At 50.8% G+C, this 22,376-nt stretch overlaps 1 protein-coding gene across 2 annotated transcripts in view; it reads left to right on the top strand.

Annotated features, from left to right (window-relative positions):
* The window catches only part of EPHB2 (EPH receptor B2), a 219,184-nt gene that overhangs the window by 177,218 nt on the left and 19,590 nt on the right, over positions 1-22,376 (top strand). Inside the window, exons 6-9 of one of the 2 annotated variants that reach the window (XM_061393779.1) lie at positions 4,973-5,097; positions 14,908-15,070; positions 17,792-17,900; positions 18,919-18,983. In XM_061393779.1, coding sequence (XP_061249763.1) covers positions 4,973-5,097; positions 14,908-15,070; positions 17,792-17,900; positions 18,919-18,983 — 462 coding nt within the window. Of the gene's footprint in view, positions 1-4,972; positions 5,098-14,907; positions 15,071-17,791; positions 17,901-18,915; positions 18,984-22,376 lie in introns of both variants that reach the window. The other variant, XM_061393771.1, reaches the window with a different exon arrangement.

Below are 22,376 nucleotides of genomic sequence, written 5' to 3'. Positions count from 1 at the left end.
CAGGCAAGAATTCTGGAGTGGGTTGCCATTTCCTTCTCCAGGGAATCTTCCCAACCCAGGGATCAAACCCACGTCTCCTGCCTCAGTTTCCTCTTCCGCAAATTGCAGCTATTAACCCTCATCCCGCACTGTTATTGAGAGGCTCAAACAAAACGCAGGTCAGCTGCTCAGTGGCCAGTGCCCAGTGACACCCCCCAAACACTCACAGCGCTGACCATGTGCCGGGCACCAGGCTAAGCACCTGAAGTGTTTCCACTCATTCCTCCTCATAACAGCCCCCAAACATGTAACCATTAGGCTCACTTTGCAGATGAGGAAACCCAGACACTGAGAGCTCTGATCACACCCACCTCCCCAGGGGTCTATCAATTCCCTTGTTAATTTCCCGTGAGCATTTGCTTGGAATCAAGCTATCTCATGGTAACCAGAGGCGCACTGGTGAAGAGCCTGAAGGCTAGTTCAAGGGCTAGTCCTCCACTGCCTGGCTGCATGAGCCTTGAGCAGGTCACCAAAAAGTTCCAAGCCTCAGTTTCTCCATCTGTAAACTAGGGATGTTAATAGCCCCCAGCTCATGGGGCAGTTGTAAGAATTCTGTGTTACACTTGTGTCTGGTTCTTTGGGGGGTGGGGGGCAGTTGTTTGTTTTGTCATGTGGGATTTTAGTTCCCCAACCAGGAATTGAATCCATGTCCCCTACCTTGGGAGCACAGAGTCTTGACCACTGGACCACCAGGGAAGTCTCTGCTGCTGCTGCTGCTAAGTTGCTTCAGTCGTGTCCGACTCTGCGACCCCGTAGACGGCAGCCCACCAGGCCCTGCCATCCCTGGGATTCTCCAGGCAAGAACACTGGAGTGGGTTGCCATTTCCTTCTCCAATGCATGAAAGTGAAAAGTGAAAGTGAAATCGCTCAGTCATGTCTGACTCTGCAACCCCAGGGACTGCAGCGCACCAGGCTCCTCCATCCATGGGATTTTCCAGGCCTGTGTTAATAGTTGTTGAGTGCCTGGAATAGGGCGTGGCACAGAATGAGCTCTCAGAAAGAGTTAGGTCAGCAGCTTTATCCTTGTTATGATTATACACATGCACACAGCCCTGAAAACCCTTCAAGTGACTTCATGGAGCATGACTGTATGTTGCTTTGTCTGGCCGCTTACTATCTATGTAGCTTCAGGCAAGTCACTTTACTGTGATTCCCTGGTGGCTCAGAGGTTAAAGCATCTGCCTCCAATGCGGAAGACTTGGGTTCGATCCCTGGGTCGGGAAGATCCCCTGGAGAAGGAAATGGTAACCCACTCCAGTATTCTTGCCTGGAAAATCCCATGGACGGAGAAGCTGGTTAGGCTGCAGTCCACAGGGTCACAAAGAGTCGGACACAACTGAGCAACTTCACTTTCACTTTACTTTCAAATTCAGTTTACTTTCAAATGGGCTGAAGGAGATCTGCTTCACAGGTAGCTGTGAGGATTAAATGGGTTCGTGAATGTCAAGGGCTTAACACAGTGCCCAGCTTGCTGCTGCTAAGTCACTTCAGTCGTGTCCGACTCTGTGCGACCCCATAGACAGCAGCCCACCAGTCTCCCCCGTCCCTGGGATTCTCCAGGCAAGAACACTGGAGTAACGGGTTGCCAGGTGCTTAATAAACACTGGTTAGTGAGGCAGGAACAAGGAAGACAGAGTCTCCTTGTTTGACTAAGGAGGAAACTGTAGGGAGTTCAGTTCAGTCGCTCAGTCGTGTCCAACTCTTTGCGACCCCGTGGACTGCAGCACGCCAGGCCTCCCTGTCCATCACCAACTCCCAGAGCTTGCTCAAACTCATGTCCATCGAGTCGTAATGCCATCCAACCATCTCATCCTCTGTCGTCCCCTTCTCCTCCCGCCTTCAATCTTTCCCAGCATCAGGGTCTTTTCCAGTGAGTCAGCTCTTCACATCAGGTGGCCAAAGTATTGGAGTTTCAGCTTCAGCACCAGTCCTTCCAATGAATATTCAAGACTGGTTTCCTTTAGGACTGACAGGTTGGATCTCCTTGCAGGGAGCCAGGTCTCTAATCTTCCCAAGAGGCCTGCTGCCCCCTGGCGGGACAAGAAGCTGAGCTGAGGGACAGATGGCCCTCCCTTGGGGGTAGGGCAGATGCAGGAAGAACAGAGGACTACAGGGACACCTGGACCAGGGTGCAAGTCCTGTGAGTGGTGCCGCCCCTTCTAGCATGTCTCGGGCCCATTTTTCGCAGCTCCTTGAGGTGCTGGAGGGAAGCCTGGACCTGCTCAGGCCCACGCTGGCCCCTCCTGGGCTGATGCAACTCCAAGACCAGGGTCAACCAGGAAGGACAGGCAGGGAGCATTTGAGCTGCAAGCTCTCTGGGATCTTCCAGCTGTGCCCACGCTGCAGAGAAGGAACCAGATCCAGAGAGGAGGGCCGCCTGCCAAGGTTGCCCCAGCCTGGTTGGAACCAGGCTGATCTCATGGTAACCAGAGCTGTGCTGGTGAGGAGCCTGAGCCACCAGTTTCAAGAGTCAGCCCTCCACTGCCTGGCTGCATGAGCCACGCATGAGCAGATCACTGAATAGCTCCAAGCCTCAGTTTCTCCATCTATAAACTGGGGATGTTAATAGCCTGCAGCTCATAGGGCAATCAGTTAGCAGCCGGCCAGAGAGCAGGCCCTGAGTCTTCTGACTCAGAGACTGTTCCCTCCACCCAGGGGACAAAAGGGCAGAGACAGGGCAGGAAATAGGTGATGCTCATCCTCCAGGAGCCCCTACCCTTCCCTGGTCTATGCTCCTTCGGTGTGGCCACCCTGCAAAGCAGGATTTGGGTGGGAGAAGAGTCAGCCTCAGCCTCCTGTAGGAATTGCCAAGATGGTGGAGACAGCATCCGCTTGTCGTGGACCTGCCCAGGAGCCGGGAGAGACTACAGGAGGTGCTCCCCAACCCCTGGCAAGACCTCAGCCCCTCCCGGGACCATGAAAACCTCAGGCCCAGAGAGCCGAGGGGGCTCCCCACTCCAGCCACGCCATAGGGAAGAACCAGGCCAGGACTTCTGGATGAACCCTGCTCTGGGAGCAGCAGGCCTGGGCTCAGACCCCAGCTCCCCCACAGACGGGCTGTGTGACCTCAGGAAGCCTTGTGTGGCTCTGAGCTTCGGGAGCTGCACCTGTCGGTGGGGCTCATACAGCCCCCTCGCCGACAGTCAGCTCAGGAACACACACGTGTGAAGGCTCCAGGGCCATGGCCATCACGACATAGGCGCTCTGTGCAGGTTCGTGCCATTTAAGAAGAAGGCAACAAGCACTGGTGGGGGCATGCTCTGTGAGAGAAGGAATCAAGGAAAGGGCTGCGAGCTTGACTTCACTGTGACCCCAGGGCAGCTTACAACCCTCTCCAGACCTCAGTTTCCACATCTGTAAAATGAAGGAATGGGACTAAATTATTTCTAAGGGTCCTTCTAGCGCCGAACACAACCTCCTGTGACTTCTTGTCTCCTTGATCTAAGTTCCCTCCATGAGGGCACTAGCAGCGCTGCAGGGAGGGACGGGTGAAGTTCCCGTAACATGCAATTAAGATGTTAACGTGCATGGCTCAGTGACATCGTAGTACAGTCACAATGTGGGCGCTTAGCACCTCTGCTGCTGCTGCTGCTGCTGCTGCTGCGTCACTTCAATCGTGTCTGACTCTGTGCGACCCCATAGACGACAGCCCACCAGGCTCCCCTGTCCCTGGGATTCTCCAGGCAAGAACACTGGAGTGGGTTGCCATTTCCTCTCCAATGCATGAAAGTGAAAAGTGAAAGTGAAGTCGCTCAGTCGTGTCTGACTCTTAGCGACCCCATGGATTGCAGCCTAACAGGCTCCTCCGTCCATGGGATTTTCCAGGCAAGAGTGCTGGAGTGGGGTGCCATTACCTCTACCTGGTGCCAAAACATTCTCATCACCCCAGAAGAAGACCCCGTACCCAGACTGCCCATGCCCCCTCACCAACCCTTGGCAACCACAATCTACTTACTGTCTGTCACCTTATCTACTCCATACGATCGGCATCCGCCCTTAGCACAGATTTGAGGTCCACCTTCATCATAGCATATGACAGTGCTTCATTCTCGTTTATGCCTAAGTAATATTCTGTTCTATGTGAACGCCACAATCTGTTTATTCATTCCTCTGTTGATAGACATTCATCTGTTGATAGACTGAGCACAGCACACCTTTTGGCTGTTGTGAATAGTACTGCTGTAAACATTCATATACAAATATTCGCTTGAATAGCTGCTTTCAGTTCTTTGGGGTATGTGATTAAGACTGGAATAGCTGGATCATAGGGTAATTCTATGTCTAGCTTTTTAAGGAACCACTAAACTTTTCCAGAGTAGCTATGAATTGATTGATTGGTTGGTTTTAACTTTTTTATTTTTAAAATTAATTTATTTATTTTCATTGGAGGCTAATTACTTTACAATACTGTGGTGGTTTTTGCCATACATTGACGTGAATGAATTGATTTTCATATATTTATTTTTGGCGGTCAGTTTTATTCCTCGATATATCCCGCCACCCAGGAGGCACTCGATGCAAATTTGTTGAAGGAATGAGTGAATCTCCCACCTTCTCTGCTTCCCTGTTCCGGAGCCCCATCACCATGTCTAGGGACTCCATAGACTGTGAGCTTCGAGAGAGAATGAATGACATTTAGTCCAACCCACTTAGAGCCAGATCAGAGAAGGGTGCCTCTGTCTTGAGCGGATGTGGCTGAGCATCCACAGGTGTGGCTGGAGTTGCCAGCGTCTGTAACCGAAAGGTGCCCGTGAGAGCAGCACCTGTGGCCCTGTACTCTGTTATCTCCTGCACATTGGCTGTGTGACTTAGGCTGGATGCCTTTCCCTCTCTGGTCCCAAAACTGTCTATTGTCCGGGCACCTTTGAGGTTGGGTCAGAAGCTGTACCTTCTCATGCCTGCCCTGACCCCTGACCTCTGACCTCTCTTTCAGCTCCTTCGGCCGTGTCCATCATGCACCAGGTGAGCCGCACCGTGGACAGCATCACCCTCTCGTGGTCCCAGCCCGACCAGCCCAACGGCGTCATCCTGGATTATGAGCTGCAGTACTATGAGAAGGTACCTGTGTTCCTGGGTGCTGCCCCCACCCCCCCACCTCACGCAGGGCCCCCCTCCCCCAGGCTGGTCTCTGGGCTTCTACCATACAGCCAGACGAGGCAGGCCGGTGAAGCAGAAAGAGCCCTGGCCTCAGCTCCACTCCTCCCCGGCTGTGAGACCTCAGGCGGGTGCCTTGACTTCTCTGAGTCTTGCTTTTCTGGTCTTGGGCATCAGGGCACAATCAGTTAAATGCAGTGGTCACGGCCCTTTCCCCACTGAGACCCCTTTCATCTGGACCCTGAAGGGCCTGATGTTCTGAAAACTGGTTTTCCCAAAAGCTGCATTTCTGAAGTTCCAGTTAGTTATGTATCCATTCTGAAGCGAAGGTTTGGAACTGCTCAAGAGAGCTTCCATCAGGGGGAGAGAATGGGGCCTCATGCCCACGCGGCTCTCATTCCAGCTAACACACCTGTGTGCGTCTGCCTGCGTGCCCTTTGTAGGAGGACAGGGATCTCTCTCTCAGCTTTTAAATCAGACCCCCGTGACTCCCTCAGGGACCCAGGGTTGGAAGCCACTGGTGTCAAAGAAAGAGCTCTGGACAAGGAATGAGGAACTGTAGGTTCAAACCGCAGCTCCATCCCTAAGCAGCTGTGTGTGACCTTGTACAGGCATCTTTCTCTGAGCCTCAGTCCCCTCTCGTGTCAGATACAAATGAGACCACCTTTCTCGGGTAGGGGGGTCGCTGTGCAGGTGAAGGAGAAAAGGCAGGTGTGGTGCCCAGCACGGTCTGGCCCTCAGCAGAGATGAGTACTGAGTATGCTTTCCCTTCCTCCCTTTCCTGCCCTGCCTGCCTCTCGGTGAGCAAGGGCTATATAAGACCAGGTGAGCTCAGCACATCTGAATGTGGAGGCTGCCCAGTACAGAGGCGGCGGGGGAGAGGGCAGCTGAACATCAGAGGCCCAGGGAACTCTTGACTGATGGCTTTCTTACCTGCCCCCTGAGGCCGTCCCAGGGAGCCACAGAGACTGCGCCTGAGAAAGGGGTCACTGGGCCCTCATTCAGACTCAGGTGTAAATGACTATAGGAAGTACATTAGTTAAGAGTAAGCCCACTGGGAAACAGAAAAGGATGGAAAGGCTTTCCCTGACTGAAAGGAAGAGAGATAGAGGCAGTTCCAGCCAGCCGGGCTGGAGCCCCGCCTTTCCACTCTGTTAACTCCTGGCTCAGCTGAACTCTGGTGAGTCTCGGAGGTTCAGCAAACATCTGTCCAGCCTCACCCAGCTGGCTTATGATCATTGCCCTGCTCATCCCGTCCTCTCAGCACTGCATTCCAAGAGGCCAGGGACCACAACTGTCCCGTTCACAGCATTCTCCCGGGGCCCTGGGGCTGCCTCCAAGGAGACACTTGATAAGTGTTGGGCAAATGAACAAGTGAGCGAATTCCTTCCTGCAGTCTTGGTGGAGGGTGGAGTCCTTGCCTTGTCTCTGCCATGTCCCCCGCCTGGCACACAGTAGGCACTCCAGGTGTTATTGGATGGCCTGAGCCCAGATGATGGGAGGCAATCAGCTTCTCCCTCGCTGGACCATGGAGAGGCTTGAAGGAGCTGGGCACCCAGCTCCCAGGGTGGCTGGACCAACTGCTCTTAGGCCCAGGAAGCCCCTGGCTTTGCACAAGCCAGCCTTCCCACCCCCTCTGGCAGGGATAGCTTAACAGCCCAGAATTTAAAAAAAAAAAAAAAAAAAACTAATTAAGAAGCTTTATGATTAAATGAAACTGAAAGTGTTTGTCCCCAAAGACGGGAGCGGAAATGAGAAATCCCAGTGCAGGTCCTGCCTACGACCCATTTCCTACCAAGACGGGAGGGGCTGGGGAGGCTGACAGAGGTATGAACCCGAGGCAGCTCTGCCCTACTTTCTGCTGCTGCCCAGGCATCCCGCGGCCCCTGCCAGGGGTGGCAGGACCAGCAGGCCCTGCAGCCGCCGCAGTTATCACCCACTCACCTTCCCTGCGCACTCACTATGTGCTGAGCATACCACCTCTGGTAACCCCATTCCTCCTCGCAGCAGTGCGATTCATCCCATTAGACAGGAGGGAAAACTGAGGCCAGGAGTTGTGTGACCTGTCCAAGAGCACCCAGCTACTAAGTGGCGGAGCAAGGAGTTAACGCTCTGCTCTTACTATTCACCTGGCCCTCCTGCCTCCCAGTTTTCTCCCAGAGATGTTCTAGGATGACTGTTAAGAGGTGGATGGGACCAGACTCTGATGGAGAATTCTAGGCACAAGTGATGAGGGCGGGGCAGACCTGAGGTACAGCTGTCAGCCCCTCCTCCCAGGGCCTGGGTGCAGAAAGAGGCAGCTTGGCTCTGCCAATGGGGAGACAGACGTTGGTTCACTCAGCATTCACTGTCATCAGCCTTGGACTGGGCCCTGAGCTGGATGCCGGGTTCACTCAGAGTAACCAAGCTTGCCTGGAGACCTGAAGACTTCACAGTTCAGTTCAGTTCAGTGGCTCAGTCATGTCCGACTCTTTGCACCCCCATGGACCGCAGCACGCCAGGCCTCCCTGTAGATCGCCAACTCCTGGAGTTTACCCAAACTCATGCCCACTGAGTCAGTGATGCCATCCAACCATCTCATCCTCTGTCGTCCCCTTCTCCTCCTGCCTTCAATCTTTCCCAGCATCAGGGTCTTTTCCAGTGAGTCAGTTATTCGTATCAGGTGGCCAAAGTATTGGAGTTTCAGCTTCAGCATCAGTCCTTCCAGTGAACACCCAGGACTGATCTCCTTTAGGATTGACTGGTTGGATCTCCTCACAGTCCAAAGGACTCTCAAGAGTCTTCTCTAACACCACAGTTTAAAAACATCAATTCTTCGGTGCTCAGCTTTCTTTATAGTCCAACTCTACATCCATACATGACTACTGGAAAAATCATAGCCTTGACTAGATGGACCTTTATTGGCAAAATAATGTCTCTGCTTTTTAATATATTATCTCGGTTGGTCATAACTTTCCTTCCAAGCATCTTTTAATTTCATGGCTGCAGTCACCATCAGCAGTGATTTTGGAGCCCAAAAAAATAAAGTCAGCTGCTGTTTCCACTGTTTCCCCATCTATTTGCCATGAAGTGATGGGACTGGATGCCATGATCTTAGTTTTCTGAATGTTGAGTTTTAAGCCAACTTTTTCACTCTCCTGTTTCACTTTCATCAAGAGGCTCTTTAGTTCCTCTTCACTTTCTGCCATGAGGGTGGTGTTATCTGCATATCTGTTATTGATATTTCTCCCGGCAATCTTGATTCCAGCTTGTGCTTCATCCAGTCCAGCATTTCTCATGATGTACTCTGCATATAAGTTAAATAAGCAGGGTGACAATATACAGCCTTGATGTACTCCTTTTCCTACTTAGAACCAGTCTGTTGTTCCGTGTCCAGTTCTAACTGAGTTGCGGATGTGACTGGAGATGGAAGACTTCACAGTCCAGGGGGAAAGACAGGTCCAGACACAGCCATTAGACAAGATGTGATACAAGCCATAGAAAAGCCAGCAAAGTTTTCGGGGGGACACCAAGGAAATACCCAAAATTCTGGCGTGGATGAGAGGAAGTCTTCATTTAAGTGACAGTTGAGCAGAACCTTGAAAAATGCTAGGAGTTCACCAGACAAGTGATGAGGGTGGGGTTTTTCTGGGCAGCAAGAACAGCTTGTGCAAAGGCCCGAGGGCAGGAATGTGCTAGCTGCATTCAGCGAACAAAGAAGAGAGTGGAAGAGCCACGGGAACAAGGGAGAGATCAGGAGGGGAGGAGCTTGGGGACGGAGGCGGGTTGGGTTGTGGTGGGTCTTCCAGGCCTTTAGGGTCTGGATTCAATTTGATAGAGTCTGATAGGAAGCCATCAAGAGATTTTGGAATGATGTGATCTGATTCATATTGCTTTAAAGATTCCTATAACTTGCCACATGGAGAATAGACTGCAAGGGGGTCCCAGGGACACAGGTAGACCCAGCACAGGCCTCTCATGGGATACCAAGTGGGACATGAGCGTGCTGTGGAGTTGGAGGGCTGGCAGCAGAGATGTGAGGAGCTGACCAATTCAACCAGTATTTCGGAGCTCAGAGGACCAGGGAAGCATGAAGGAGGACTCCTGGTGGACGGTGGTGCCTTTTCCTGGGGACAGATGCAGGGTTTGTGATTTGCAGGTATAGGTTCGGTACTTGCCAGGGGTATATGTGCTTGGTTGCTCAGTCTTGTCTGACCCTTTACGACTCCATGAACTGTAGCCTGCCAGGCTCCTCTGTCCATGGGATTCTCCAGGCAAGAATACTGAAGCTAGTTGCCATTTCCTCCTCCAGGGATCTTCCCAACCCAGGGGTTGAACCCGCATCTCTTGCGTCTCCTGCATTGGCAGGAGAATTCTTTGCCAGGGGTAGGGAGGTGTAGTCAAGGACACACAAGTGTGCAGCCAAGTGTACAGAGGACACAAAGAAGTGAAAGGTTAGGATCCAGGAGAATGGCAGGGTTTAAGGAGAGAAAGAAAAAGTTGTAGATGAACGTCTCAGAGGAGACACCAGCAGAGGGATAGAAGGAGAATCAAGAGGGGTTTCTGCCCCTGAGCCCTCAGGTAGGGCTGTGACATCCCCGCACCACCTCTGCCTTCTCGAATCAGCCCCACTAGGGGAGGCGCGGCCAGGCCGCTGGGGGCGGGAGGGGCGGGGGTGGTTCGGGATTTATTTCTAGGTAAGCCGGCTCTCACCAGCACTTCAGAGTCCTCCTGGTGCCTGCCATCGATTTCTTCCTCCCAAGTACGGAAGTCCGAACCGAGCCCTGCCGTCCCGTGTGGGCCCCACCCCCCAGCCTTCCCCCTCCCCCCGGCCTTCTTCAGAAAGGGCTCTTTTGGAGCGGGTTCTCGCTTGGCCTTTCCCCAGCTCCACGGGGATTTCCCAGCCTGCCCGGAGCCCGGAGCTGACAACCGCTTCGCGGGAAGGCTTCTGGATGCCGCTGACGAATGGCGTTAGCCAGACCGGGGCGGGCCGCTCCCATTGGCTCCGGCGTCCCAGGGGAGGTGGCCTCCTTTGGCAGCCGCCCCAGAGCACACAGGTTCACACTCCCCTCGGCTCCCCCAAGAGCTCAAGAAGACTCATTTGTGAGGCGGATGGGCCCGGGTAGGCCACATCAATTTATGTGTTTATTCAACAGAAACTTCTACTTGACAGAAGTGGAAGGGAAGGATATTCCAGAGAGAGCGAGCAAAGGTTGGGGGAGGAGGGGGTGAAGCATGAAAGGCCAGGATGCTCTCAGGTTGTTGCCGAGTGTACGTGAAGCAGTAGCGGCATGGAGACGCTTGTTCACTCACTCACCTTTGCGTGCACTCATTCATTTAATGAACATTGGTGAAGGCTTATTCTTTCACGTGTCGATGATAACCATGATGGCGGTAGCCTCCGTTCACTCTTGCGTGTGTTAGTGGCTGTTGTTCCCTTGCCAAGTTGTGGCCAACTCTTTCCGACCCCGTCGACTACAGCATGCCAGGCTTCTCTGTCCCAAGTTCATGTCCGCTGAATCAGTGATGTCATCCAACCGTCTCATCCTCTGTCACCCTCTTCTCCTCCCGCCCTCAATCTTTGCCAGCAATCAGGGTCTTTTCCAATGAGTCGGTTCTTTGCATCAGGTGGGCAAAGTATTGGAACTTCAGCTTCAGTGTCAGTCCTTCCAATGAGTATTCAGGGTTGATTTCCTTTAAGATTGACTGTTTTGATCTCCTTTCTGTCCAAGTGACTCTCAAGAGTCTTCTCCAGCACCACAGTTAGAAAGCATCGATTCTTCGGCACTCTGCATTCTTTATGATCTAACTCTTGCATCCATACGTGACTACCGGAAAGACCATAGGCTTGTCTATGCTAAAAGCTTTGCCCCTTTTTTCCTATTAAACTTCCACAGCCACTCTGTATAGTATATGGTGGTGTTATTCCACTTTAGAGGTGAGAACGCTGAGACTGGGAGGGCTTAATAAATGTACCCGTGCCTCATTGGTCCACTGTGTAAGGCCTCAAACTACGCGCTAGTGAATTTCATACTAAATTTCTTCCCATAATCCATCGTTGCTTAATCTTTATTCAGATAATGGAACTTCAAAGAGAGAGAGAAAAGAGAGTGGGGACAGGGGAGGAAATTGATGGCTCTAGACAGTATCTCCAGTGTGCCAAGCACTGCCTGATCAAATTTTATCTTCACAACAACCCTGAAAAATTGGCATTTATTGCTCCATTTTCCGGAATAGCAAACAGGGGTTCAGAGAAGTGAAGGGTTTTTCCCAAGATTATAATGCAAAGCAATGGAAGAACTGGCATCTGAAAAGACTTCCAGTCCCCTGCATGGCTCAGACAGTAAAGAATCTGTCTGCAATGCAGGAGACCCGGGATGGATCCCTAGGTCGGGAAGATCCTCTGGAGGGGGAAATGGCAACCCACTCCAGTATTCTTGCTGTGAAATTCCAGGGACAGAGGAGCCTAGTGGGCTACAGTCCATGGAGTTGCAAAGAGTCAGACACAAATGAACAACTAACAAACATACCAATCCCCTGCTCAGTCCTGTGTCTGGTTTTAGAGAAGGGATCCACTCAGGTTAGTGCCTCAGCTTCCCAAGGCAACTGTGCCTCTAGCAGTTCCCTCCATCTACCTCATATAATCAAAAACTTCTAGCCTCTCTTAAGTGGGGGACCCACCTAGTATGCAGAATCCAAGCCCCTTTTCCTAGCCTGAGCCCATCCCATGTTGGACAACGGCACCTACTGGCCAAATCTGGTACTGCTCCCTAGATTTCACAAATGAATAGTCTTAACGGTTTAATTAATATTCATTAATTCATTATGTCAGTAGTTAATGAGCACCTACTGTGTGCCCAGCCTGAGGGTCCCAGAGATAAGCCAGACAAGCTCTCTGCCCCAGAGATCCCACAGGCTTTAGAGAAGACACATTTATATCAGAACGATGGGTAGGAGAGGAGACAATGGACCTGCAGTCTCTGACTGGGACATTTGGGAGGGCTCCCAGGTTTCCTTGATAGCTCAGTTGGTAAAGAATCCACCTGCAATGCAGGAGACCCCGGTTCAATTCCTGAGTCAGAAAGATCCCCTGGAGAAGAAATAGGCTACCCACTCCGGTATTCTTGGGCTTCCCTTATGGCTCAGCTGGTAAAGAATCTGCCCACGATGCAGGAGACCTGGGTTCGATCTCTGGGTTGGGACAATCCCCTGGAGAAGGAAAAGGCTACCTACTCCAGTATTCTGGCCTGGAGAATTCCGTGGACACAGTCCATGGGGTAGCAAAGAGTCAGACAAGACTGAGCGACTTTCACTTCCACTTTCCCCAGCCAAGGTAGTAACTGTGTTGAGTCTTGAATGATAAGTAAGAGAACTGCCAGACAAATGAGGAAAGCATAGTTCAGATGGGCAACAGCACTTGCAAAGGCTCAGAGTGTCCAGGGAAGGTCAGATTGGCAAATAAAATACAGGACACCAGGTTACATTTGAATTTTCTTTTAACGTTTCAGTATACCTCAAAGAATGCACAGGACATGCTTTACTAAAAATTAGTCATTGTTCAGCTGAAATCCAGATTTAGCTGAGCATTCTATTTTGTTTTGTTTTTCTAAATCTGGCAACCCCAGCAGGGAAAGGGGAAGCAGCTACATATGTCTGGAGCCTAGAGGACCCAGGGGATGTGGCAGGAGAGACCAGCAAAAGCCGAGTCATGGAAAGTCTAGAATTGGGGAAGGACTCTGAATTCAGGCCCCTGTGCCTGGTCCAGGGGAACAAAATACAGCCCCTTCCCTCTGGAGCTTACTGTCGAAGGAGAGACATAAGCCTGGGCCCAGGGCAACGGAACATGGCAGAAACCCCCTCCTATGGTACCAATAGCAAGTGTTCCAGGGCTCAGAGGAGGGAGATACATCTGGCTGGGAAATCAAGGAGGCTTCCTGGAGGAGGGGGCAGGCAATCTGGCACTGGTAAAGAGACTTCCTATCTGCTGCTGCCCCCACATCCCAAGCTTTTTCATACCTCCTTGCCTTTGTACCTACTGCTCCTTTCCAGGACCACCCTCCCCTTCTTTGCCTGGGTGACTTGTATTTATTAAGATTCCATTTCGGTTCCCTCCTCTCGTCAAGACACTTTCCATGGCTTCATCTGCTATCCCCAATCCAGGCCAGGCCACATGCCCTTGGGCTCACTGTGCTTACCCCACCCGTGTAAGCCTTTCATACATATCAATTCATTTTTTTCTCTAAACAATCCTTTGAGGTAGCTATTATTATTATCCTCCCCATAATACAGATGAAGTAAAGGAGGCAGAGAGAAGTTGAGAAACTTGCCCAAGATCACAAAAGTCATAGAGTCAGGATTTGAACCCAGAAAGTCTGGCTCCAGTTTATTGTTTTAACCTCTATACGATAATAACGCTGTAATTACAGTGTAGTTGTATAATTACATAATAGGATAGTAGTTACAATTATTATCTATAATAACATTGCCCACACTGAATTTGTTGCATGAGAGTTTTCAAGGGCTCTGTGTACCCAGACATATACATGCCTGACATGTACACTCAGGCACACATTTTTCTACATAAAGGTTCATAGCTTTTCATTAGTTTCTCAAAGAGGCTCATGATCCTCCAAGTGTTAAGACCTCCACACCATTTGTTTTACTAAACTGAGCTCCCCAAGGAGGCCAGGGCTTGTGTTTTACCCACTGGGGGCCCCTAGTGCTCAACTCAGGGTCTAGTGCAAAGAGGGTATGTGGGGAGGGTTTTCTGGGTAGCTGACAGATACCTGAACAAGCACCATGGAGGCTGGTAAACATCTGCCTCAACTCAAGCACTCCTCCATTCTCAGTGCGCCAGCCAGGTCTTTGTCTAGTCTCAGACTCCTCGGGTCACCCTGGGCAGTGCTCAGATCAGAATTGGCATTCTGCATCTCTCAAAGGAGGGAACATCAGGTCCTGGGTATCCAAAGGCATGCGTATGTGAGGTGGTTCCATGCAGGAACCTGGTTTCAACTCCTAAGGCAGCCACCAACTGATATATGTGACCTTGAGCATCATTTCCCCTTTCTGGGTCTTAATTCTTGCCTTACTCAAATATGCTGAGGCTGAATGGGGGTCCTTCCACTTAATCCATTGAGGCATGGGGCAAAGAGGGGGATGCAGACGTGAATAAGGTGGACCCTCTCCCTGCTGTCTCTAAGAACTCACAGCCTCGTCTTCAGGGTCTGCACACAGTGGCCACTCAGTCTGTGTGTATTAGTCAGCTATTATTGGTATGATGCTGCGGAACAAACAGTTCCAACAATCCAGAGGCTTATGAGAAGTGGCTGTTTTTCCTGCTCATAAGTTTTTGTCTTTGGGTCAAGTGAGGTGGTGCTGTTTCAGCCTAGGAGTTAGGTCAAGGATTTCTTCACACATTTCCCCTTCTGGAAGCAGCAGTTACCCAAGTTAAGCCTCACCATGACAGATGGCAGAAGCCCAGGAGACCGAGTCAAATCAACAAGTGCCTGTAAAGCCTCTACTTACATTACGTCCTCTAGCATATTCCAGCAGCCAAACCAAGTCACAGGAGCAAACTCGCCATCTGTGAGGCAAAGAAATACTTTCTGCCTTCTTTTGTGGGAAGTGTTGCAAACCATATGCCGAAGATGTGGGTATGTCATTCTGTTATAGGGAAGGAGCGAAGACTATGGAACCACAGAATTTGTCCAGTAGCCAGACCTGCCCCCAAGTGGCAGGAGGAGGTGGTGGACTCTGGGCACAGCCTCACTAACTGTTTTCTCTGTTCCTCGGCAGGAGCTGAGTGAGTACAACGCCACAGCCATAAAAAGCCCCACCAACACGGTCACTGTGCAGGGCCTCAAAGCCGGCGCCATCTATGTCTTCCAGGTGCGGGCACGCACCGTGGCAGGCTACGGGCGCTACAGTGGCAAGATGTATTTCCAGACCATGACTGAAGGTAAGCGGGGCCAGAGCTCAGGAGGACGGCCTTGACTCTACAGACAGAGCAAGGGCCGCCGTGTCTATAAAGTGCCTTTGTGCAAATTAGCAGAGGCTCCCTCCCCACTTCTAGATGTCATTCTCCCTCCAACCTGGGTGAGAACCCTCATGCACTATACCAACTGCACAGCCACATATGCAGGCATTGTTTCTGTGGCCCAGAAAGGATATGGACTCCTCCGTTACCATCATGTCCTTTCCCAGGACCCTTGGGAGCCCAGCCTCAACTTGCAAAGCTACTCTGAGCAAGCCACTTCCATTCCCTGGTCCAGTTTCTTCTCATCTATAAAAATCAAAGTGTTATATTCCATCTGAGGGAGCAAACATATCTTATCCATACATCACTCCAATGACATGCAGTCGGATTGAGAAGCATTCTGAAGCGACATCTGCACTCAACAGGGAGAAGTGCTGGGATGCATTAGTAATGTCTTCCTTGGGCAAGAGAGCAGGAAGTTGCAGCCCATGTGCTTTGTGTCTCCGAGTCTGGGACCACATGGTCTCTAAACACCCTTCCTGTTCCAGTAACCTTTGAGAAGCCGCATAGTTAAAGAATGCAGGCTCTAATGCCTGACAGATGGAAGTTACAGTGCTGATTGAGCTCTAGCTGTGTGGTCCTGAGTGACTCATCTGACCTCTCTGAGCCTCAGTTTTCCCATTTATAAATGGGGATGATAAGAGCTAACTCATTATCAGCATCATCATGAAACTAGTGTCAGGAAAAGGGTAAATGTACAGGTTCTAGCACAGGGTTGCCATTAGGCCTCACATGGTTAGTGCTCACCAAAATAAAGTTAAGGTCATAATTGTCATTGCTGTGAGTCTGGGGGTCTTTTCCCCACCAGCCAAACTCCAGAGCAGAATATTTATGAGCAGACTGCAGCATCCCTCCTTAGCATCTGCTTCAACCCCTGGACATAGGCCTCAGCCTGTACCGAGTTAAACATTTCAGGGGGCTCCTGGACCCCTGAATTCTTGTCTTACCACAAAAGTCCTCCCTTATAGCTCCACCATCACTTCTAGTACTCAGCTCCTCTGTGCAATCCCCCTTCCTCATGGCCAGAGTTTTTCACCTCTCTAGGTCCTCTTGTATGTTGGTTGAGGGTCACTGACCTGGGGACTGGGGGACTGTCCCAAGATCCTTATTAACTCAACAAATATGTGCTTGTGCTAAGGATACAGAAATGACCTAGTCCTTGACTTCAGCAAGCTCCTGCCTGGGAGGCAATGAGGAGTAATAAAAATAAAGTGTTAAATAATGAAGATCTTGATGCCATTGACAATGCACTGAGGGGTTTCCAAGAGCCGGGACCAATGCTGAGTGCATTTTACACATTGTCTCGCTTAAGCCCATGGCCTTGGGTTGAACAGACCTGGGTTCAAATGTTGGCACTGGCCACTGTCTAACTGTGTAAACTTAGGCAAGACATGATTTTGCTGAGCCTCAGTTTTCTGATCTGATAAATGGGATAATTACACGTAGTACAGCATAGAACTGTTCTGAGAATCACACAAGGTACATACCTACCCATGGTAGGCTCTTAAAACACTTAAAAACAATAATAGTTAATATGTACTGAGTACTTACTATGTGCTACAAGTTACTCTAAGTGGGCTTTTTTTTTTAATGTATTTATTTATTTGGGGCTGGGTCTTTGTTGGTACATTCGGGATTTCTCTAGTTGCAGCGAGCTGATGGCTACTCTTTATTGCTGTGTGTGGGCTTCTCACTGCAGCGGCTTCTCTAGTTGCGGAGCACCATCTCTAGAGTGTGCAGGCTCAGCAGTGGTGGTGCACGGGCTTAGCTGCCCCGTGGCATGTGGGATCTTCCCACACCAGGGATCAAACCCATGTCCCCTGCATTGGCAGGCACATTGTTAACCACTGGACCACCAGGGAAGTCCCACTCTAAGTGTTTTACGCAAAAATCCTATATGGGAACTATTATCCTCCCCACTTTACAAATGAGGAAACTGAGCCACAGAAATAAGTCACTTTACCAGAGATCACACAGACAGTAAATAGCACCACTGGGACTGAAACCCAAGGAGGTTGGCTCTCAAGCCAAGAGTCTGTGTTTTGACCTGCCTCTGTATATGTGTCAGCTTATTATTATTCAGTTCAGTTCAGTCGCTCAGTTGTGTCCGACTCTGCAACCCCATAGGCTGCAGCATGCCAGGCCTCCCTGTCCATCACCAACTCCTGGAGTTCGCTCAAACTTATGTCCATCGAGTTGGTGATGCCATCCAACCATCTCATCCTCTGTCATCCCCTTTTCCTCTGCCTTCGATCTTTCCCAGCATCAGGGTCTTTTCCAATGAGTCTGTTCTTCTCAGATGGCCAAAGTATTGGAGTTTCAGCTTCAGCATCAGTCCTTCCAATGAATATTCAGGACTGATTTCCTTTAGGATGGACTGGTTGGATCTCCTTATTGATTTTCATATCTACATTGAGATGTAGGCATTATTATGCCCATTTTATAGATGAGAAGCTGAGTGCCAGAGCAGTTCATGGATTTGTCCGAGGTTACTTGTGAGGGAGTAACAGCCAGTTCTCCACCTGAGGCTCTGTCTGGAGTGGCAGAGAGTCTAGGGATCCCAGGAGACCCAGGGCAGTGGGGATGCAGGGGGTTGTGACCCCCGAGCCAGGCTGAGAACAGTGCGCTGTGCTTCCTCTCCAGCCGAGTACCAGACAAGCATCCAGGAGAAGCTGCCACTCATCATTGGCTCCTCGGCGGCCGGCCTGGTCTTCCTCATTGCCGTGGTTGTCATTGCCATCGTGTGTAACAGGTGGGTGGTGTCCCCCTGCCTGGACCAGGCCTGGGTTCCGAGAGGGCTGCCCATCCATTCTGCCATCCCTGAACAGGGTCTATGATCAGAGAGGGCAGGAGGGGCTCGGGGAGGCCCGGAGACCCCCAAGTGGCCTCCCACCGCCTAAACGGCCACAGTTGGCAGTCCATCCCTTTGGTCAGGTGTTGCCCTGGACAAGTCCGCACTCCATGGAGGTGGCTCACTGAGACGCTAATACTTCAGCGCAAAGGGACAGCTCCGAACAGTGGGGAGGAAAGACTGCATGATGCAGGAAGCCAGAGGACAGTGAAGGGGAATACAGATCGCCCCACTTTCTGCTCTAGCAAAAGCCCCTCCGTGAACAGGGCCAGAAGCAAGCTGAGGAGCTCAGCTGGCTGAGGTAGCTGGAAAGAGAGGGGACACAGACAGGGCCAGGTGTCTGGCATCCAAGGGACTGGCACAGCACGTGAGAAGGCAAGCAGTGGGACTGGCTCCTGGACTTCTGCTGGACTTAATGCAGAGACTGTCCCTTCTTCCTTAGAGCTTTCTACTTTATTTTTGGCCATACTGCACGGCCTGCAGGATCTTATTTCCCCAACCAGGGATGGAACCTGTGCCCCCTGCAGGTGGAAGGGCAGAGTTCTAACCACTGGACCACCAGGGAAGTCCCAAGAGCTTCCCACTTTAGAATAGACTAGGTCTTAAGGTCAGATGGACAGAAGCCTCTGGGTTTCTGGAACCAGGGGCCACAGCTGGAGATGCCTTTGCTCTTTGAAAGGGGCTTGGCTGGAGAGGGGACAGGGGAAACAGTGAGCCTGGACTTGAAGTTGGAGAAGTGGGAAGGGCTGGGGCAGAGGGAACCAGGGAAGGTGAGGCTGCTAGGCAAGGGTCCGGCAGGGAATTCTCTGGCAAGGAGGTGGTTTCCAGGGCCTGCCCACCCTCTGCCTATCACCTGCTGTGGCTCCCATCTCCCCGGGCGCCTCCAGGTGGCTCCAGCCCTTTGCTCTTGTTCCAGAAGACGGGGGTTTGAACGTGCTGACTCGGAGTACACAGATAAGCTGCAACACTACACCAGCGGCCACAGTACGTATACCTCGGCGGGGCCGGCACCCTGGGATCCTTCACTTGTCAGCTCCGCAGCAACCTCTCCAGCCTCCTTTGTCTTCCTCCTCCCTTGCTGCAGTCAGACATGAACATGCTGTTCCTTCTGCCTGGAGCACTCTCCCCTCTCTTGCCCTGGCTAGCTCACTCCCTCAGGCTTCATCATATACAAACCCCTCTGAGAAGCCTTCCTTTATCCCCACTCTATCCTGGATGCACAGCGCCCCCACCTGGCTGCATGGTGATGGTCGTCTCCCTGTCCCTCCATCATTATAGTGGGGGCACTTGGGGACCTGAAATCGTGTCTGACAGTCACCACCACCTCCCCAGTGTCAGGTGGCTGCCCAGCACACAGCAGGCACCAGACAGATTGGCAGAATAAATATCGGGTATGCCAAAATGTTCGTTCGGGTTTTTCCATAAGATGGTATGGGAAACGAAATTTGGGGCCAACCCAGTACATGATCTGAGTGAGACGATGAGGACCCCAGGCTCTGACCACAGAGGGGAGAGAAGGGAGCCGGGAGGCCCATTCTTGTACCGCTCAGTGACTCCTTGGCTGCCTCTTCCCAACCCCTGCACCATGCCCCCATTTCCTTCACTGTCCCATGCCACCTTCGGCCAGGGCTGGGGGCACATGTGCCAGACACACCCAGAGCAGATGTCTCCTCCCGGGGGCACCAAGTAAAGAGAACAACAGAGTGTAGATTCCTCTCTGTCTGATCTTGGCAGAACCAACAATCTGTGTGGGGGAGAGGAGATATGGATCCTCACTTTGGCTCACTTGGCAAATGGGAATTCCAAGTGGGTCCCCTATAGGCTCTCAAACTGTACTCAGTGCGGTACCCTAGAGCTTCTCAGATGGTCCCCAAGTGAGGGGGTCATCTGCGCATCCCTTCAGTTGTCACGTATTTGTTGTGGCCCATTATGTACATCAGGCTCTGCTCCAGGTGCTAGGACACACAAGTAAACAAACCCCATATTCCTGCCCTGGTGGAACTTACATTCTAGTGGGAGGGACAGTAAAACTATTACATTTAGAATGGATAAACAAGGTCCTCATGGATCGGGTGGAGAAGGCAATGGCACCCCACTCCAGTACTCTTGCCTGGAAAATCCCATGGATGGAGGAGCCTGGTAGGCTGCAGTCCATGGGGTCGCAATGAGTCGGACACGACTGAGCGACTTCCCTTTCACTTTTCACTTTCATGCATTGGAGAAGGAAATGGCAACCCACTCCAGTGTTCTTGCCTGGAGAATCCCAGGGACGGGGGAGCCTGGTGGGCTGCCGTCTATGGGGTCGCACAGAGTTGGACACGACTGAAGCGACTTAGCAGCAGCAGCAGCAGCATGGATCGGGCAGGGAACTATACTCAATATGCTGTGATACACCATAGTGGAAAAGAATATAAAAAAAGAACGTATCAGATCAGATCAGATCAGTCTCTCAGTCGTGTCCAACTCTTTGCAACCCCATGAATCGCAGCACGCCAGGCAAAGAATGTATATATGTGTATAACTGAGTCACTTGGCTGTACAGCAGAGATTGGCACAGCATGGTAAATCAACTATACTTCAATTTTTAAAAAGTGACAGGTATTTTAAAAATAAGTGCAAAATATTGATAAACTTTAGAAAATAGGGCTTACATTTTCTGCAAGATTAAAAGAATTTTGAAGATTGGTTGTACATCAGTATGACTGTACTTAATAATACTGAACTGCACGTTTTGAAATGGTTAAAATTGTGTAGTTTATATTACGCATATTTTACCACAATTTTTAAAAAGAATATAATAAAAAATCCTAGGAAATTTTTTAAATACATGCAATAAATGAGCAAAGTGTATGGTATATCAGAAGATGAAAGTGCTGTGGGAAAAAGGCAAGATAGGAAAGGGTGATTCAGAGCTGCAGGGGTTCAGTTTCATTTCACTCGCTCAGTTGTGTCCGACCCTTTGCAGTTCCATGGACTGCAGCACACCAGGCTTCCCTGTCCATCACCAACGCTCAGAGCTTGCTCCATCGAGCTGGTGATGCCATCCAACCATCTCATCCTCTGTCGTCCCCTTCTCCTCCTGCCTTCAATCTTTCCAAGCATCTGAGTCTTTTCCAGTGAATCAGTTCTTCACATCAGGTGGCCAAAGTAGTGGAGTTTCAGCTTCAGCATCAGTCCTTCCAATGAATATTCAGGACTGATTTCCTTTAGGATGGACTGGTTGGATCTCCTTACAGTCCAAGGGACTCTCAAGAGTCTTCTCCAACACCACAGTTCAAAAGTCTCTTCATTACTCAGCTTTCTTTATAGTCCAACTCTCACATCCATACATGACTACTGGAAAAACCATAGCCTTGACTAGCCAGACCTTTGTTGACAAAGTAATGTCTGCTTTTAATATGCTATCTAGGTTGGTCATAGCTTTTCTTCCAAGGAGCAAGCATCTTTTAATTTCATGGCTGCAGTCACCATCTGCAGTGATTTTGGAGCCCAAAAAAGTAAAGTCTCTCACCATTTCCATTTTTTCCCCATCTATTTGCCATGAAATGATGGGACCAGATGCCATGATCTTGTTTTCTGAATGTTGAGTTTTAAGCCGACTTTTTCTCTCTCCTCTTTCACTTTCATCAGGAGGCTCTTTAGTTCTTCTTCGCTTCTTCATTTTGCAATGCCAAAGAATGTTCAAACTACCGCACAATTGTACTCACCTCACACCCCAGCAAAGTAATGCTCAGAATTCTCCAAGCAGGGGTTAGAGCAGTGTTTTTAATGTTAATTTGGGAATGCTGTGCTGGGTCTTTGTTGCTGTGCACAGGCTTTCTTTAGTTGCCAAGAGAGGGGGATACTCCCCAGCTGTGGTGTGTGGGCTCTAGGTCTCGAGGGCTTCAGGAGTTGCAGCACGTCGGCTCAGTAGTTGTGGCACATGGGCTTACTTGCCCGGGGGCGTGTGGAATCTTCCTGGGCCAGGGATCGAATTCATGTCCCCTGCAATGGCAGGCGGATTCTTAGTCACTGGACCACCAGGGAAGTCTGGGCCTTGGTTTTTATTCTGAGTGAAATGAGACGCCTCTGGAAGGGTCTGAGACAAAGACGGACAGGCTCGGAGTTACAGTTTTCACAGGACTTCTCTGACTGCCCTGTGGAACATGGACTGGGCGGTGCCAGGCAGGGATGGAGCAGGGGCCGGGAGGTGGCTGTTGGGATAATCCAGGGAAGATAGGATGGTGGCTGGACCAGGGTGGCAGCAAGGGAAGTGGTGGGAAGGTGGTGGGTTCTGACACACTTTGAAAGTAGACCAATGGATTCGCTGCAGCACTAGATACAGAGTGTGTGATGAAGAGCAGTGTCAAGGAGTTCTTGGTATTAAGCCTCTGTGTG

The sequence above is a fragment of the Bos javanicus genome, chromosome 2, assembly GCF_032452875.1.
Source record: "Bos javanicus breed banteng chromosome 2, ARS-OSU_banteng_1.0, whole genome shotgun sequence".
Lineage (NCBI taxonomy): Eukaryota > Metazoa > Chordata > Mammalia > Artiodactyla > Bovidae > Bos > Bos javanicus.
The sequence above is the reverse complement of the archived record's forward strand: the minus strand, read 5'-3'. Positions and strand labels throughout refer to the sequence as shown.